The 19,829-nt window shown below is 42.8% G+C and overlaps 1 protein-coding gene across 2 annotated transcripts in view; it reads left to right on the forward strand.

The window, feature by feature from the left end:
- The window catches only part of PLB1 (phospholipase B1), a 113,886-nt gene that overhangs the window by 59,372 nt on the left and 34,685 nt on the right, over nt 1–19,829 (forward strand). For both annotated transcript variants that reach the window (XM_075595412.1, XM_075595413.1), the window contains exons 28-38: nt 191–262; nt 1,599–1,664; nt 2,941–3,001; nt 5,089–5,147; nt 5,972–6,045; nt 7,972–8,015; nt 10,414–10,522; nt 14,178–14,229; nt 15,190–15,270; nt 18,032–18,097; nt 18,363–18,463. In XM_075595412.1, coding sequence (XP_075451527.1) covers nt 191–262; nt 1,599–1,664; nt 2,941–3,001; nt 5,089–5,147; nt 5,972–6,045; nt 7,972–8,015; nt 10,414–10,522; nt 14,178–14,229; nt 15,190–15,270; nt 18,032–18,097; nt 18,363–18,463 — 785 coding nt within the window. The remainder of the gene's footprint in view (nt 1–190; nt 263–1,598; nt 1,665–2,940; nt 3,002–5,088; nt 5,148–5,971; nt 6,046–7,971; nt 8,016–10,413; nt 10,523–14,177; nt 14,230–15,189; nt 15,271–18,031; nt 18,098–18,362; nt 18,464–19,829) is intronic.

Genomic DNA, 19,829 nt, shown 5'->3' on the forward strand with positions numbered 1-19,829 from the left:
TCTGGGATATACAGGATACAGGCCTGGCTGCCCAGCATGCTGAACAAGTTATTCAGAAATTTAAAAAAAATATCTGAAATTGAGGAACGGGACTAATCCCCCTAAACGATAAGAGGATTCTGAGTTCACAGTGTAACTTTCATTCCTCCCTTCTCTCTGCTCACTCTCTTTCCTCGTTTGTTATTCACAGCTGGAACCCCTCGGTCAGAAGACCGATAATGAAAAACTTGATGGAGATATCACTATCAAATGTCCATCCCAGGTATAAAGGAAGCCGTGCCTCACTATGAGAACTAGATAGCTTATCACTTTGAGAACTGGACAAGTTGTCCACTAATAGCAAGGCGTATGAACTTAGAGATGGTTGATCTTGGTGCAATTGTACGGTACAATGCCGGCACCAAGTCTATATGACCTAGGGCATTTGCCTTGCCTCAATGTGCCGTGTTCTACAGGCCTTTAGTGTTCTCCAACATACATCAGTGGAATATCTAAAAATAAATATATATGATGTATCAAGACAAACAGGTGGCTCTTTGGACCCATTAGTTCCAGGTGAAACATCAAAAAGACGTAGAAATAGCCTACTTAAGTGTAACTTGCCCTCATGGAACCTCTGGCCCACCAAGCATGGTTGATATCACATTTGCGAGTCTGAAAACGAGAACAAATAAAACCAAAATCAATATGATGTTAGAGGTCCCTCAAGGCTTTGTTCAGAAGAATTTATAAAGCTTGGGGGAAATTGGCTGTACATACTCTATCGTTAAAGCATTAACATTGCAGATTGAGATGGAAATATGATTAAATGTCCAATTAATGTTTGTTATGCAAACAATAACAACAACTTTTAGATAGCACCTTTCAAATACAATTAAGAGGTATTCCAGAAGCCACAACAAGGGTGAAATCCTGGCAGGAAATCGTCTAGGAGAGAGTTAAATTAAAACAATGTCATAATTACAGTACAACTAGCCTTAAGAATTCTCATGAATAGCAACGTTTGACCAGGAATCCTAACCCACAGTATGGCAAAATAGACATTTAATGTATCTTTTACCTTACAATCTGCACGTGGCACTTAATGATAAAAGAGAAGGGGAATTGTTTTGCTGTGAATGCTCAAAACTCAAAATGTCCTGTGAGTAACACCATAATGTCACATCCCCATATGTGTAGTCTACTCGTGCCTCCCACAATGAACAAAGACACCAGTTTCCTGGCAGTATCGGTCCTTAAGAATTCTACATACTTAACAGATTATCTTTAGTGAGTCCAACAGGGAAGCTCTTTGCAGATGTCCTTGCACTGAGGAGGGCCACATATATAGCCTGATGTGGTGGTACATAATTGTGTCAAAATAATTGAAATCTTTAAAATCAGCATCACAATGGCATACAAACCTATTTTAATGGTCGAAGACTGAGCTAATGATTGATCCATCTGTGCTGAAGCAGGGATATCCTGAATACCTTGCCTGTTGATGGCCATTGAGGACTCGAGTTGCCCAGATCTGTAGCACATTGTTATGTTCCCAGACTGAAACACTGCTGAGATGTAGGATTCATGATCACTGACTCACACGTATCACTCTTTAGGATCAGCCTTTCGTGAAAACAATGAGGAATAGCAACTATACCTACCCCACCATCACCCCAGATCCAGTAAGTATATCCTGTAAATGTGACTGTGGTTTTAATTAATAGTCCCCTTCTCGCATAAGAATGATTGGTGCTTATACAGTAGCAACCCATTCAGCGATCGCATGTAGTCACTTAGTTTAATGATTTCTTCATGTAGTCTGCATCACCAGTTTGCATGGTTGCATGCGTTCTCCTATTTATAAGGACACCCATATACTCTACAGATGGGCAAATTTGTCGTCTGGTTCCTTTGGTCGACAGATTTCCGAAGATCAGGCTCAAAAATGGCGCCATTTTGCGGATGTTTTTTTTTTACATTTTTTTTAAACACCAACAATCCATCCGCGGATTCTGAAGTCCGCTGATGGATTTTAATAATCCAATCCATGGATTCAGCAATCGGCACGTGGATTGCTGAATCCGCGGATTGGATTCTTAAAATCCATCAGCGGATTGTATCCAAGGGCGATTTTGGATGAATCCACGCGGATTGAACCTGGAAAAATCCGTCGGCGGATTTTACACCACGGAACGGATTTTGAATGGCAAATTCAGAAAAACCCAGGAAGCGGATTTGGACTGGTTCTCCCATTTCTACACCTACCATGTATTTGCTTATTTTATTGGCTGGCCCAAAAACACGTATTTTCATGGTTACTATTTTATAAGAGAGTCATAAAGTTAAAATTTGTATAGTTGCTTACAGCCACTGAATTAGGTGGTCGCCTACAATCACCAGTTGATTACATGATCGCAAATAGTAATTAAGTTTATTTTGTAATATTCACTAAATAATTAAATGCAACCAAACACTTAGAGAACATGAAGTATAGCAAACCCAGGTTGAGGTTGAAATGTGTTATGTTCATCCCAAACTTAGCATGGCTATCCTGAATTTGTATTGAAGGTCATCTCCCCTACACCATGTCTACGCTGGTCAAGACAGCAAAGTGTTTGTAATTTAACGTATTATGTAACGTATCTTTTTACACTTTTACATTTGCCTAAGTGTAACAGCAGACTGCCATACAGTAGCTTGAGATGCTGTAAGAGGGGCATGAGAAGGAGAGGACAGCGAATGGAAGGTTGGGCGTCCCGTTAGCCGGGAATAAAGAGAATGCCTAGTGGTAATAATGACATCTCATTGAGACACCGACACAAGGACGTGTCCCTCTTTCCCTGGTTTGAAAGTTTGTACCCCAATCCATGAGCTGCCGTCGGAGCACCATCATGAGCTTTTCTACCTGGCTATAAGATCTTTATACTGACACTCACCTGCTATATTTACCTATTCTAGGTTCGTGGAAGCCAGCTTCAGTGTGTTGACAAAGCGCCATCGAACTCAATACCAACGTCTGGTAAATACTTTTATACGGTGATATTAATTCCACTAGTAAAGCTTTCGCTGGGATATGGGATTGCTGTGAAGCTAGCCGAGTTTATTGCTGCGGCTTGTACTGAAAGCATTGTGTTGATTATGTGAATTCAGTGATGATTAGTTAAAAATACAGTTCTATTAAAAACCATTGACCCAATGGAATGATTCAACGGCTCTAAAATGGATTATTGGTACTTACACAGATAGATAATAATAAAAGGGTGCTGGTGATAATGGTGAAAGGCGGGGTTGCAGACCTGCTAAGACATGCAAATGAGCATGAGTAATATTTCCATTTGCTATATGCTTTACTGTGGAGGGTTTTTGTCACTTTTTTTACCCACCATAACTTTACTAAGTGTGGTAAAACCTATCCCTGCTTCATTTTGCAAAGCCAGTAGAACCAACCCCACACTGAAGAGACCCATTAAGGTCGAAACAGCTGTCTGTGGGTGGGTTTACAGGCTATGCATCTTAACCCAGGCTGTGCTCAAAGCTGGGAAATGCAGCAAGCAATAGCTTACAGGGGACCATGTCATATGGTTTTGAAGCAAAAGTGTGCTCATTTGCATGTCATTTCCTAGAATCCCTTGCTGCAGTGGAAGCGCTGTGTGCTGGGTGATAATGGTGAAAGGCAGGGTTGCAGACCTGTCTAAGACATGCAAATGAGCATACATACAGTAACATTTCCATTTGATATATATATATATATATATATATATATATATATATATATATATTCTGGTTATCCAGCTGTCAGCAATGCATCACATCTGTTGTAGAAAGATAGGTAAACAGTACACATCCAAGATATTCAGGCACACCAAAATCCAAAGGTCAAATATATTCCTCAACGTTTCTGCTCCCAATGGTGCTCTTGATAAAGGCTCCGTTGGGAGCCGAAACGTTGAGTAATAAATTTCACCTTTGGATTTTGGTGTGTGTGTGTGCGCGCGTGCAGGAAAAATACTGTAGACAAATAAGAGAACTTTAAATTTGTGTTTTACCCATGCACTGAATTCCCATCCAGCAGCAAAGGGGTTGTAAAATGTATTGCAGTTACATCTTGCAGTCCGATGCTCACAGAGCTATGTTCTTGTACTATTTTTGTTCCATGATGAAAAATGGCTTGTTTTCTTTCTCTTGCTCTCCTCTGAGTTATGGCTGAATGGTTTTAGATTGTTCAAACGGCTGCACGGGAAGTGAAAAGTCCATGAAACATGATTTGTAGTTTACCTTAGGAAGAATATTACATGAGGCTCCTATACAAAGAAATAACAGTAATGGGTGCATACACTGTAGAATAAAAATCAGATTAACAAACAACAATATGGCAACAAATATTTTATCAGTTCCGCTCCTAAATAATAATAATAATAATAATTGCCTGGTAATGCGAAGGGCGGCAGCGGTTCAGAGGGATTACATTTTATTAAGGAGAGCATTTACAGAGAAATGTTTCCTAACACAGCAAAATTTGCAATTTTTTGCAAGAAAATAATGGCAAGGTTTACCCCCCTCCCCTCCCCCATCCCCCAACATGTGCAAGGTCACATGACCAACATGCAGGCTAGATAGGGCACGTGATTTTTTGTATTAATGTAACGTTTGAAAAATTTGTCAAACATGGCAACTATTCACCATCCTGGCTACATTTCGATTGAAAACGTGCCAAACATTGAGAAATTTCAAAACATTTGTCGAATTTTGAATGAAAATTGCAACTTTTTTGGGGGGGAACAGAGCTAAGGGAAAATGTTGCATTTTTCAATAATTTGTGCAAATTTTCACCAAAAAAATTACAAGTTTGCACATTTCCCCATGTCCAAAATGGCTGAAATGATGCTTGCTGCCTGTGAACCAATCAGCAAAAGCAACATCATCAGCCGGTTACTGATTGGCTGCCAGAGTAGGCTCAGCTGCCATTTGTTTTTTTTCATCCCTTGTTGGGACAAACTTCATAAGGGGGAACTTACACAGAGAGACCACCCACGTTATTGGATTACCGATTAAAATAGAGGTCATGTCTTTGTGAATTCAATGTCAATGTGTTTGTTCCTTTTTCAGTTCATGCGCTGAGACCTGCTGATGTGAGAGTGGTGGCAGCCGTTGGGGACTCACTGACAGTAAGGCAATAAAATACTCTTTCATTGATATTGTGGTTCAGTGAATAGGAAAGGAGGGATGTATTCCACGTTGCTGAGCAGGAAGGATGTGCACGTAGTGTGTGTGTGCAAGCTGCAATCTAATGGTCAATGAAAGAAGCAAAGAATAAAGCTGTACAGTGGAATTTAGATCTGGTTATAAACCACGTAAAAGCAGAAATTCTCCCCACTTCCCATGAGCCAGGAGCCCCTGGTACCCGAGATAGTACCACTGAAGGTAGCGTTGGTACTTTCTGGGAGTTCTGTTTTCTCTGTTAACAGACAGCTACAATAAATGCGCACAGTGTCTGCATATGGAAGTGATGTGTTGGATGGGGATACATACAGTGTATGCCAGGGGCGGCCAACTCCAGTCCTCAAGGGCCACCAACAGCCCAGATATCAGGGATATCACTGCTTCAGCACAGGTGTCAAAGTCAAAGACTGAGCCACTGATTGAGCCAATTGTGCAGAATATCCTTATACCTGACCTCTTGGTGGCCCTTGATGACTGGGGTTGGCCACCCTGGTATATGCCTTTGGAAATGTTCTGTGCTTATGTACGGGACAGTAAAAGTAAAGGATATCACAGAGGGACGACAAGAGGTCGTACGACAGTCTTACATGAAGGATGATTGGCACTTTTATTTTTTGTACAAATGTAACTACAGTTGGATGCCTCTCAATTAGTGTTTGAACACATTCCTGAAGTCGAGCCCTGAATAACATGGCAATGAGGAAGTGAGGATGTTACATTATCTATATAAGTGCGATGAATATAATCCTATTTTGTTAACTCATTCTAGGCTGGAAATGGAATTAGCTCCAAACCACAGGATGTCCTGGATGTGATCACTCAGTACCGGGGTTTATCATGGAGGTAAATGTGACAATATATCCAAGCCAGCATGATTGCACAAATACATGGAGATATAAGAACAAGATACACGTTCTTTAAGAGCTTGGTGCCATTGAGTATATTGGAACGAGACATCAAGGATGGTCAGAAATATTATATTTTTTAGGGTTAACTGAGCACAGTGAATGCAGTAGGAGGTCTATCCAACACAGGCACACCAGCCAGTATCGATAAGAACTTGATTCTACATCTAGCCTGACCATTTGTGCCAATTAAAATTTGGATTGGAATTAACCCTAATCCAGAATTTGTTGTTGACCATTTGCACCGTTGAAATGGCAACTGAATAAAATCATGAATTAGTGAGACAAGTTTCCACTTCATTACTTTAATAAGCCAGCCTACTACATTCTCCCCTGCAGTGCAATTCTTTATATGACAGTACAGAATACATCAAATAAGGCAAATACAATGGGTAAAATTGGCTTCCTCAGAAATACTAATGGGTGACACCGTTATAGATAACTGGAAACTTGACATACATTACTGAATGTTACTTTCCCTTAATTTTTGTTTATATACGTTTATATACGTTCAAAATATTGCAGATTGTCAGACTTTTTGGGGTCACCATGGAATGTCTTCGTAGATGATATCTGATAAGACACTTCGGTGGGAGACGGTTGTGTTCTCAAAATCCTATCCTCTGAGGGATAACATATATAATAATAATAATTATTATTATAATCATTATAATATTAAAAGTAGGATAGCAAATTCTGAATGGGAAAAAAAAGAACAAAATGCAGCAGTGTCCACAAAAAGAACAAGTACTTATTTAATAATTCTGCTAATAGAATACTTTGTGGCACACTGCCCTGGTGGGAAGGATTTGTCATGTACGTGTATGCCCTGCTGAGAACATGCTTGATGCTCTCAGCAGGGCATAAGACAAGAGCCCTTGTATGACAGCTCCTCCTTCTCGTACCGAGAACCTCACGTCTGGAACAATCTACCAGAGACCCTCAAAACCGCCTCCAGTTTAAGTCATTTCAAGACTTCTGCTGCCACATTTGAATCTTGTCTCTAGCTGTTAAATATGTCCACAACATATATTGTCCATGAAACGTCTGCAAATATAACGTGTAACGATGTATCGTCATAACTCTGTGCCCAGGACATACATGAAAACGAGAGGTAGCTCTCAATGTGTTACTTCCTGCTACAACATTTTATAAATAAAAGAGAAATAAAAACATATCACAAACTACAGTAAAATCTACAATTTCCCGTTTTACCAAAACTGGGGACTTTAAAATGAAAACGTTGGCTGGGGATGTAGTCAGTGGGTGGACTCACCAAACTACTGCCAACCAACGCTGTTCTTACCGCCCATATACTGTATATCTTTTTATACGCCCAGGACAGTGTATGTTGCATATAGACACAATGAAAACTAGCACAAAGTACTCGGAAATGTAGTTCAGGGGCCTGAATTTCAGAAGGAGAAAGGGACTTGCTTGAGGTCAAAGACAACCATCATCAGACAACAGATACCCCCCCACCCCCCTCTTTATTAAAGTTCCTGTTCCTTTGCTGCAGGAGAGACTTCCAAATTGTTACACAGCTATGCTGTGCTGCTCCAGTGTGGCCCCAAAATACACTGTATTTATCAAGCACGGCACTAAAATACACTGCACACGTGTACCATCTCATCCACATATTCACGATGCCACACGTCTCTCTCTTATTCACCTCCCTCATTGTCCTTTTCCTACACCGTGGCTTATTAAAGAGCCGGAACAGTGGTAATTGACTCCGTCAAGTAATTGCCGATTGCTACATACTGTATAGCTTTGTGGCCGGTGCTGCAGGCCGGTGCTGCAGGCCGGTGCAGTCACATCTTGAGCAATAAATCAGTAAGCTAACTGGTTCCATCTTTTCCAGCATTGGAGGGGATTCTACACTGGAGCGTGTTACTACCTTACCAAGTAAGTATATGAGAGCAAAAAGCCCAAGTATTGGTTATTCGTTAACTTTTAGACGAGCAAGAGCACTCCTAGGCCCATATGCACGGGTCCTACACTTTAGCACGCCCTAACTCGCATTCAAATCAATGGTAGCCACTATCAGAAGCACCAAAGCTTAGCACCCTTCAGTGCTTGTGGGCCAAAGTGTAAAGATCTAGTAGCCTTCCTGGAGAAGCGTATTGTAGGTTTGTTGCGTGTGGTGACACCAGTGCTTCATAGTTAAAGTTGTACATTGACATTTGAGAACTGTTCTACAGATGCACTTGAGTTTTTCCTCTCAGTTTTCTTTTTTTTTTAAATGAATTTTAAGACTTTCATTCCTTACCGAAAAGTTATCAGTTCAAGCACTCCCAAGACCCTGCCCTGCTATTGTATTACATTGTGTTATTTCTCGGTTAATGCCATCCTCTTTGAACTGAGAGCATTCCACCAAAGATGTGATTCACTGAACAAGCTTTTGCTTTAATAAAAACCTGCAGACATCAAGCACTTCTACTAGAGATTGCAGAGAAAGCAGCATATAATTGGGATGTGTAGGGGAAAATTAACCCGCCAGGGCTCTCCGAAAACAAACTTCTGTAATACAGGCATTAATTACAAGACCATGTTCTTAAAAAATGTGATAACAATTCAACATATTTTGGCCTGGTCTATTTATTCACAGTATATAAATGGAATTCATATTGACGGCTAATTTTGAACCTGCTAATGTTGTATTTATTTGGACAAACCTCTACAATATGATGAGCATGTCCTGTGGTTCTATACGTACATTTACATCCACAAGCTGCAGGCCACATCATCAAATGTGAATCTCACCCCAAATTGTATTCATTTTGTGGCTCTTGGTTAAACAACTCAACTTTGGTTTTCCTTGTTTAATTCGGTTCCCATATTGTAGGTCAGTGGTTTCCAAACTTTTTCTGGTTAAGGAACCCTAAGTGAAATTCTGAGGAACCCCCAACCCTCTCTAATAGCAACTCTGTGATTAGATGCATCGTAAGGAACCCCAACCCTCTCTAATAGCGCGTCTGAGATCAGATTCATTGTAAGGAACCCCAACCCTCTCTAATAGCGCGTCCGAGATCAGATGCATTGTAAGGAACCCCAACCCTCTCTAATAGCGCGTCTGAGACCAGATGCATTGTAAGGAACCCCAACCCTCTCTAATAGCGCGTCTGAGATCAGATTCATTGTAAGGAACCCCAACCCTCTCTAATAGCAACTCTGTGATCCATTGTAAATCCTTCAGTATTTGATACCGTTTTCAAATGACCAGAACATTTCAGGGAACCCTTTAGGGATGCCCGGGGAACACAAGACTTCCTAGGAACCCTGGTTGAAAAACACAGCTGTATGTTGCCTGTTGTTCAGTGTCAGGCAGCATAACAATAATTTGAGCCCTTGACGGTTTTTCCCAGTGCATCAATCTCGCTCCCCTGAGTAGTGGAGACTGTGAGTCTCGTGTTGTGTAGCACACACCCAGGGCTAATGAAACATACTGTGGAAAGTATGTGCTTGTTACTGCAAGCACTATAATAACTACTTATTTTGCTAAAAAAAAAAATACAAATACTGGGTCAGGTGCAGTATATGCTACCAATCTGAAATGACAAGATGTACTGCAATGAGTGTACTACCAATTAAAAGTGATATAGCCCTGAACCTCACACCCATTCATTGTTACACTTTGTCTGGGGCATTTTTGCAGGGAAATCAGGGGAACTGAGTCCTGGATCCTCTTTTGTCAGGATTAAAAAAAAAACTCAAAATAGTGTTTGTTAAGATTGTCAGGAATGGGATCGAATGCCGACTGACAATGGAAAAATGCCTTTACTCCCACATAACATCATTTTTTTCTATTTCAGATAGAAGTCATTTTTTTTTTTTGCTTACGGTACTGGTACATTTATCTCAACCTTCCCCAGTAGCACTTATCCCCAGTAGCACCATGTATTCATGCTATCGCTGCTGGAGCAATGTGCAGTGTAAATTGCAATATTCAGAAGGTTTCTCCAGCAAAGAGGGCGCAACCCAAATCCTCAAGGGGCAACAACGGGTCAGGGTTTCAGGATATCTTTGCTTCAGCTCGGGTGGCTCAGTCAGTGGCTCAGTCAAAGACTGAGCCACCCGTGCTGTCAGGCTTTCAGGATATCCCTGCTTCAGCATGAGTGGCTCAGTTGAAGACTGAGCCACAGATTGAGCCACCCGTGCTGAAGCAGGGAAATCCTAAAAGCCTGACCTGCTGGTAGCCCGTGAGGACTGGAGCTGGCCTCCCCTGATTTAGATGCAGTTTCTATGCTCAGACAGTACATAAAAGGATGAACTAAATAACGTCTCTCTTTGTCATTTTTAAAAGATATTCTTCGTGAGTTCAACCCCAAAATAACTGGATATTCAACGGGAATGGGAAATAGCGTCACCCACAACTCGTTTCTGAACGAAGCAGTCCCCGGAGCCAAGGCTTTGTATGCTTTAATTTTTCTATTGCTGAATAAGATACACAGGAAATGTATTTATTTGTGACCAAATCCTCTGCAAGGTTTCATTCCTGAAAGCACTCGTTTCATTCCTGAAAGCACTCGTTTCATTCCTGAAAGCACTCGTTTCATTCCTGAAAGCACTCGTTTTATTCCTGAAAGCACTCGTTTCATTCCTGAAAGCACTCGTTTCATTCCTGAAAGCACTTGTTTCATTCCTGAAAGCTCTCGTTTCATTCCTGAAAGCACTCGTTTCATTCCTGAAAGCATTAATTTTATTCCTGAAAGCTCTCGTTTCATTCCTGAAAGCACTTGTTTCATTCTTGAAAGCTCTCGTTTCATTCCTGAAAGCACTCGTTTTATTCCTGAAAGCACTCGTTTCATTCCTGAAAGCCCTCGTTTCATTCCTGAAAGCACTCGTTTCATTCCTGAAAGCACTCAATCATTCCTGAAAGCACTCGTTTCATTCCTGAAAGCAACCCCAATTATTCCATAGATTTTAAGCTTTGGATAAAGGAAGAGTGTGTTCACCTTTCATTTTACCTCAGTCATTGTATTTTGTTCCCGCTAATCTGATGTCTGTTTAAGTTATAATTAGGCTGAGTCACATTTACTGAAAGCTCAATAACTAGAAAGGCCCCAGAAACGTAAGGTACTCTCTACTGTACACAAAGAGAACCCTGTCCTAGAGGTGTCTTCTCAGGTAGGGAGAGGACAGGAAATCCCCAAACTTTACGTGCACTCAAAAGTTCCCTAACTACAAATAATACTATAGTAATTATAGACAGGCTGAGTCCAAAATAATAATCTGCGAGGCTACTGTATGCTGGATACTGATAGCCCTGACGCTGGAGAGCAGAACTGTCCCCGCTGCGTAGTAATGAAGACATGTACACTAGTAAAAACAATGCTTTAATCGTAACGCTAATTAAAGTAAATTGGGGGAAGCCTGCAGTGAAACTCGCTGTGAAATAAAAATCTGTGTGCTTATTATACACTCCGTTTCCAGTCCCACCGCAATACAGAGTCGGAAATACCATAAATCTATGGCTAGCACGGTAACTATGATGATACCATGGATATAACATCATTATGTGACCAATATGCACAAAAGGAAGGGGATAGGGAGTGATCACAAAACCATACTAATTGAAATGAGTTAATGAACAAGTATTTTGATAATCATTGAGTGAGTGCAAACTGTGAACTGAAAAGTGAATCAGAAAAAACAAAGGAGCACAAAGTGATTGTGCCCCTAAAAGAATCCACTAAACTGCACTCCACTAAAATAAAATGTTGCTTTTAATAGATTACTTAAAACATATATTACCAAAGAAATGTGTAACGTGATTAAAAATAAATTAAATCAACAGTACTTAGCATCTATGTCATCAAATTATTGTGATAGAAATCCCCTGTTAACCAGCTATTTATGGTGGAGTATAGAGGGCATAGAGTGCTATAAGTCAGGGTGTAACCCCCTCTGGGTCAGCTACCAGACCAGATAATAAAAGATGTAAATGTCAGCAAGGAAAGGATTGTTAATGTTGGATAAATACACAGTCCACCTAGTATAGTGATGTGTTATACAAGCACCTCAATCATATAACTGATTAAATACAGATTTAAGAGGTGCAGGCACCATAAGTGTAGATAGAGTAACTAACACTCATGGAGCAGCTAGCAAAGCAGTGAAGTAATTTCACAGCCCAGAAGCTGTAAGGAACACATATGTAACTAGGTGGAGAAATGAAATCAAACCATACTGACGAGCGACACTAGACTTAAATAGAAAGGTGCCATGATCTGTGAACACTGAACCAGGAGACTACTGACACTACATTAAAAACAGCTCCAAGTAGGAGACTGACAACATTGCACGGCCAACGCGCGTTTCCCTCCAGCTATGGAGCTTCATCAGGGACAAATTTGCTATGAGGGGGAGAAGGAAGCGTTTTTATATCATCCCGTCGCCATGATTGCATAATTAATTACAAACACCTGTTGCGCATGTGCACCGCAAGTGCACGTGAAACAACGAAACAAACTCACTAATTACTGCAAACAGTATACACCCTTAAGATTATACATAGGGTACCTCCATAAACATGCCTGTGGGAGCTTGCTGATCCGTTTAGATGATGATAAACCTGTAGAATCCACTCGGACCGAGTGTAGCGTTTACTGCGCATGCGCGAACACTTAGAAAATAAATGGTCAAATTTGACTGAAGCCGATGTTAACTGCGCATGCGCAGACCGGAATAAGAACATCCAGTGCGCAGATACACACAAAATAAACCCAAAAAGAAGAGGAGGGTTCTCTTTTAAGTAATCTATTAAAAGCTACATTTTATTTTAGTGGAGTGCAGTTTAGTGAATTCTTTCAGAGGCACAATCACTTTGTGCTCCTTTGTTTTTTCTGTGACCAATATGCAAGTCGGACGTGGCCGTGGAACACAATGCTAGTGCGAACACGTATGAGTAATAGACACACAATCCCAGCAAGCTCTAACCTGAGAACCAACCACATATATATATATGTGTCAAAAGGAGTGCAACTGCGCGTGGCCAAATGTATACAACAAAAGACAAGAATACCCAATGCTACATCCAATGTGACAAAATACATAGTTAAATACTTCAATGTTAGTATTCTCATGACTAAGGGTCATTTAGTTAAACCCTTTGGCCAAGGCGTTATAAGTCACGGCATGACCAGAATGCCGGTCCTAACAGTACCGGTGAAAATTCTCATTTCCCTCTGCAGTGCAGGGAGAATGGCCTCAGTAGACCTGTCCTGCACAGGTACATGGAAAAACCTGCTACTTAAAAAGTAGGGTGGGGTGAGCTTAAACCCAGGGAGGAGGGTCCACCAACCTCCAAACAACTGATACCAGTTGAAAATGTAAACACACAAACCCAGCAATCTCTAACCCCAGATCGCACCACATCATATATATATATTTGTGTCATTATGAGTAATGTATAGACCACAGTGCAGCACAGGAGGAATCGGGGCAAGTGCTACCTAATCCCTGCTAGGGCACGGCGTCCTGTGGGGAGCCACAACATTGTCGTCAACTCACTAAACTACCCCCCCAGAGATGGACGAGAGAGGAGGGGGTCATCGTGTTATCTGGTGTGAGTGAACCCACTACCACGGCTGCTCTGCTGAGTGCTGAGAAAGCTTAGTCAAAGGATAGTGCAGGGTATCCTAGAAATGCTCGGTAAACCCCTCGGGTGTGCAGTAACTTGTGGTTACCGCAATACTAGGCACCCTGGGGAAAAACTCAAGCAGATGTCAGGAACCGACCAAAGTTAATCAATTAGAACTGTCCCTATGTACGTAACCCTACAATAAGGGGGAGGTAGGGGCAGGGGGCCAAGAAGTGACCGATGATGTCAATGTTCCTGATTGGCTTGCAAGGAAAGGGGGGAGTGTCCTTTTCTAAAATATTAACTTCTCCTAAACCAGGAGTTCCCCCCACTGTTGGTTCCGACCCTTTTCTAAAAGGGAGGTCAGAAAACGGTACACAAGCCACAGCGGGTGCAGTAAACCTGTGCACTAATGTACAATGTTTTCGCATGCCCTACAAATATAGCCCCATACCAATTATCTTCCCTCTGACTTGATTTTCCAGTAATTTACCCGATCAAGTAAGGACACTGATTGATCAGATGAAAGAAGACAAGGTAAGAAAATATAAGAACGTTGGCCTGTAACATCAGAACGGTAGGCATATGAGATACTGACTATCATCCTGTCCCTCTGGCTTATTGTCGGACATTGCAACCTGCACTGGCCGGTTATGTGTACTTCATGCACTTGCTCTGGTAACTGTTTCCCATACTCGTGCTCAGTGAGAGTGGAACAGAGAGCTGGGGAATTCTTTCAGGAAATGATGTCATTAGACAGTGTGCTGACATCACAAGCCAGTGCATATCCTGTTGTCTGATGACATCAGCTAGAGAAAAAACACAACTAAACACTGTGCTCCATTTCCACAGAGCTCAGTTTTAACGTAGTATCCACTAATTGTGAACTAATGACAGTGACATGTTTGATAGTTTAAATGTAGCTGATTTTACACATTAAAAAAAAAATGTTGGATCAGTGCAAGTATTGTTCAATTATTAATGTTAACAATTTTAAAGGAAGGGTTTACAATCTTTATCTAGTTTTTTTTTTCAGATTAGCGAATGTGACCACTCATTTATCAGTAAAATAAAATAAATTAAACTTAATATTAATTTATATCGTTGTGGGATTAAGTATTTGTATGTCCATCCTTGCCTGGCCAAACTTCCCATGTATGTGGGAGACTCCCACCTAATTTGCAGATAAACTTACTCTTTCCTACCTTTTCCATGGAAACATGAAGAGATCCCTCAAATGTTCCTACCAAATCTCAGCGAAACGCGTTTCCATATCTTGTCCAGTCTGATTATGTTCCTAGGACAGAGATTGAACAGACATGAGTTACAGATTACTACTGTATATGTATTACTATATGCATTCACTGAAGTTCTTCCAAACTCTATACTGTATGTATATGTATATGTATATACCTGTATATATATATATATATATTTATATACCGGTATATGTATATATATACACATACACTAAATGTAGGTTTTTTTTCTTTACAGAGAATCGATTTTCAGAATGACTGGAAAGTAATCACAATATTTATTGGCGCTAATGACCTGTGCGCTTCCTGTACCGATAGTGTAAGTAATACTATTATTTTAATGGCCAAGGCCACACAGAGCTAGAGCTTGTTTTTATCTCCCACTCCAGAAAATAGTACCTCAGGCCCGCTATCCATCTTCACTTTCTAATCCTATATTCTGAACCTGTGGCTGTGTGATTCGTAGCTTCATTAATCCCCCTCCCCCAATTCCAGAGATACTTTCATTATTGTTTTCTGACTAAATTACTCATTAAAAGCAATAGGGAATTTCAGATCGAATATGTCCCTATCGGCGAACATAGAATAAGCCCCTTAGCGAATATTGTGGACAATCACAAACATTTGGTAGAAACCATCAACTTCTGCAGATATTTTTTTATCCAAAACAACATCGATTGACACATATTCTAGTTGCCCTTTCCGGTCGGACTTGACGGTTTTGGTATTCTGCGAGCCCTTTTCGCATCTCCAAGCCGCGGAGAAAAGGCTTTTTAGAAGCAATTCCATTCTGGCTCAGCCAATCCGGGCAGTGTGACCAAAATGGCTCAAAATGTGCATTTTTTTGCAAACTCACTGGAATTCCAGTAGCTCCATTAATTCCAAAAAGCTAAACTGCTTCAAATAATGCACATATTTTTGTTGGAAATGTAGGGTTTTGTTGGAGCGAGGGGGGTGAAAGAGAGAGAAGTGGGTACTGGCAGGGCCGCCGACAGGGGGGCGGGGGAGAGCCAGGACAATTGTCCTGGGCCCGGAGGCTGAGGTGGTCCCCGGCTGGCGCTGACAGTTGGACTTGACCTCAGGCCGGGTCCCAGCCTGTCCCGGCGCCACCAGCTCCGTGTGCGGTTGCCAGGCCCCTGTAGGCCCTGCCCCCGCGCGGGAATTTGGCAGCTTGTAGGCACTGCACAGAAGGCACGCAAGCAATGTGCAGGGTGGAGGTGATGTGAGGTACAGGGTGGAGGAGGTGATGTGAGGTACAAGGGGGGAGGAGGTGATGTGAGGTACAAGGGGGGAGGAGGTGATGTGAGGTACAAGGGGGGAGGAGGTGATGTGAAGTACAAGGGGGGTGATGTGGGGGGGAAGTGATGTAAGGTACAAGTGGGGGAGCTGATGTGAGGTACAAAGGGGGGAGCTGATGTGAGGTACAAGGGGGGGAGCTGATGTGAGGTACAAGGGTGGGGAGCTGATGTGAGGTACAAGGGTGGGGAGCTGATGTGAGGTACAAGGGTGGGAGGTGAGGTGAGGTACAAGGTGGGGGGAGCTGATGTGAGGTACAAGATGGGGGAGGTGATGTGAAAAAGAGCACAGGTGCCTCTCCATATGTGTCTCTCCCATATGGATTTTTGGCTAGTTTCAATCCGATACTTATGATCATGTTAAACTGCGCGGTTTGAGAAGGACAAACTCGCTGCTACGAGAATATGCCCCATAGTGTGGATTACTGCAGTACTGTAACAAAAAATTTGCTCAAATGTTTGTAACCCTCCCTGCCCGGCTCCTATGGAGATTACATCGGAGCGTGGTGTTTGGCTACTCAAGATAGGTTACCTCAGTTCAGGTTGCTGGATTCAGGCTGCTGGGCCATGAGATAGCAAGGCTGGAAATGATGGGCGCCGGGAACTTTTGTAGTACAACCGTCTTTATTCGGGTCCCCAGGCACAGGACACTTCACACTCACGAGACAGCATTGTACATGAGTTTACATACTCATAGTTACTCATTGACACAGTGCTTCCCTGGGTGCCCACTCTTAACACTCAACGGGAGGAGCATTTACTTGGTTGCATTACTTGTGTTGGGTCGGGCCCCCCTTCGGAGTAACATCCGTTGTACCCCATCTACAGTGGGCCCTTACTGGGCTCCTAGCTGATTCTGAGTAGGTACCAGTTATACTCCATTCCTGATGGGGGACTGCCACTTCCCTACTGATTGAGGAGAATCCACCTGTAGAGCTGATCCACTGACACACAGAAGTCCTCTGCAGGTGGCCTACTGTGACCTGTTTGTCTCTTCCTCTGTGGTAATGGCCTGGTCCCGTTGGCTAACTAATTGGAATACTTTCTATTAGGGCACAGTCCCTATCTGTAACATAACAAAAAAGGGGGGCCTAATCTCCATAAATTCATGAACATAATCCCTAACTCCACTCCCTGAGGCCCCTCTCATCTTGTCCTACAGGAACCTAGCTTCCAGAATGTTCCTCTTTTCCTATATACTCCCCCTGTGACATCAGTGTCCCTGAGGCAACACAGAGTGTAGCCCAGCATATGCTATTCTGCTATTAATCCCTTACACTAAATCACTAACCCCATTGCGGGGGGTGTGGGGGATTACATGTTTATAAAGTCAAACATTTGGGATTTCTTCTTCATCTCACAACACATTTTTTCCTAGTTACTTATGTGTTTTGAAAGGAAGAAATACATTTCAAATGGATCCCTTTTGAGAACCAGTATACTGTTTGGCCTTCCTCATTATATAAGTTGTTGTACAGTTTCCAAAACACAAAATGTTTTTTTTAAAGTAAAAAGCTAAATCAAAGCATTATTGCATTTCATCCAAATCAACACCATGCCCCAGATTTGCCAACACCATGCTAACCCGGGAGGCACCTTACATCAAATGTATATGAATGGGCCATAAGATGTCCTATGATTTAGCACGGGGTGGGCAACTGCAGTCCTAGAGGGTCACCAACTGGTCAGGATATCCCTGCTTCAGTGGAGGTGACTCACTCAGTGGCTCATTTGAGGACTGGAGTTGCCCACCCAATAACTCCTTGCTAATTCCTCTTTCCCCAGAACTTTTTTTCCGCTGTGAGTTTTACCAGTCACATCCAGCAGGCCCTGGATACTCTGCACAAAGAGGTTCGTTCTCCAGGGCACTTCCCAACATTAAAGTAGGATGTCCAGAGAAAAACAAATGATGACTTTGGGGTTTCTGTACCAAGGCAAAAATGGAGCAATTCTAGGGCAAAATAACTGCCATATAGATTTCCAAGGAGAAGATCCCATTGAATGTTGTACCATTTTTTCCTTGGATACGTCTTGTGCATCATTTTTTGCCCCAGAATTGCACCACGATTGTCTTGGTACATACGCCCCATTGACCCCATTGCTCTTATTCTTGTAGGTTCCCAGAGCGTTTGTTAACCTGGTGGAAGTGCTGGATATCATCCCACTGAGAGATGCCACATTGGACAGTCGGGTTCAGTGTCCCACGCTGATTACAAAGTAAGTCATTACAGTAGCTCTGGGGCGCTGCTGCTCACATATTAATCATGTTTGTACAGAACATGCACTGACATTCCAGCCTGTGAGTGTGCTGTGCAGGACAGTGTAAGTGTGTGCAGGTCAGCATGTGTGTGTTGTGCAGGTCAGCGTGTGTGTGTGTTGTGCAGGTCAGCGTGTGTGTGTGTTGTACAGGTCTGTGTGTGCGTTGTGCAGGTCCATGTGTGTGTGCGTGTTGTGCAGGTCCGTGTGTGTGTGCATTGTGCAGGTCCGTGTGTGTGTGTGCATTGTGCAGGTCCGTGTGTGTGTGCATTGTGCAGGTCCGTGTGTGTGTGTGCATTGTGCAGGTCCGTGTGTGTGTGTGCATTGTGCAGGACCATGTGTGTGGGCTTTGCATGTCGGTGTGTGTGAGAATTTGTGCAGGTGTGTGTGCTGTGTAGGTCAGTGTGTGCATGAGTGCTGTGAGAAGTTATGTATGTCAGTGTGTGTGTGAGTGCTGTGCAGGTCAGTGCGTATGTGCAGGTCAGTGTGTGTGTGTGTGTGTGCAGGTCAGTGCACGTGTCTGTGTTTGTGAGTGTTGTGCAAGTCAGTGTGTGTGCAGGTCAGTGAGTGTGTGAGAATGTGTGTGTGCTGTCTTGTGCAGGTCAGTGTGTGTGTGCTGCGCAGGTCAGTGTGTGAGTGCTGTGCAGGTCAGTGTGTGTGTGTGTGCAGGTCAGTGTGTGTGTGTGTGTGTGTGTGTGTGTGTGTGTGTGTGTGTGTGTGTGTGTGTGTGTGTGTGTGTGTGTGTGTGTGTGCAGGTCAGTGTGTGTGTGTGTGCAGGTCAATGTGTGAGTGCTGTGCAGGTCAGTGTGTGTGTGTGCTGCGCAGGTCAGTGTGTGAGTGCTGTGCAGGTCAGTGTGTGTGTGTGTGCAGGTCAGTGTGTGTGTGCAAGTCAGTGTGTGTGCAGGTCAATGAGTGTGTGAGAATGTGTGCGTGCTGTCCTGTGCAGGTTAGTGTGTGTGTACTGCGCAGGTCAGTGTGTGTGTGCTGCGCAGGTCAGTGTGTGTGTGCTGTGCAGGTCAGTGTGTGTGTGTGTGTGTGCAGGTCAGTGTGTGAGTGCTGTGCAGGTCAGTGTGTGTGAGTGCAGATCAGTGTGTGTGTATGTGTGTGCAGGTCAATGTGTGTGTGTGAGTGCTGTGCAAGTCAGTGTGTGTGTGCAGGTCAGTGAGTGTGTGAGAATGTGTGTGTGTGTGTGCTGCGCTGTCCAGGTCAGTGTGTGCAGGTCAGTGTGTGTGTGTGTGTGTGTGTGTGCAGGTCAATGTGTGTGTATGTGTGTGAGTGCTGAGCAAGTCAGTGTGTGTGTGTGCAGGTCAGTGAGTGTATGAGAATG

This window comes from Ascaphus truei, chromosome 4 (genome assembly GCF_040206685.1).
Source record: "Ascaphus truei isolate aAscTru1 chromosome 4, aAscTru1.hap1, whole genome shotgun sequence".
Lineage (NCBI taxonomy): Eukaryota > Metazoa > Chordata > Amphibia > Anura > Ascaphidae > Ascaphus > Ascaphus truei.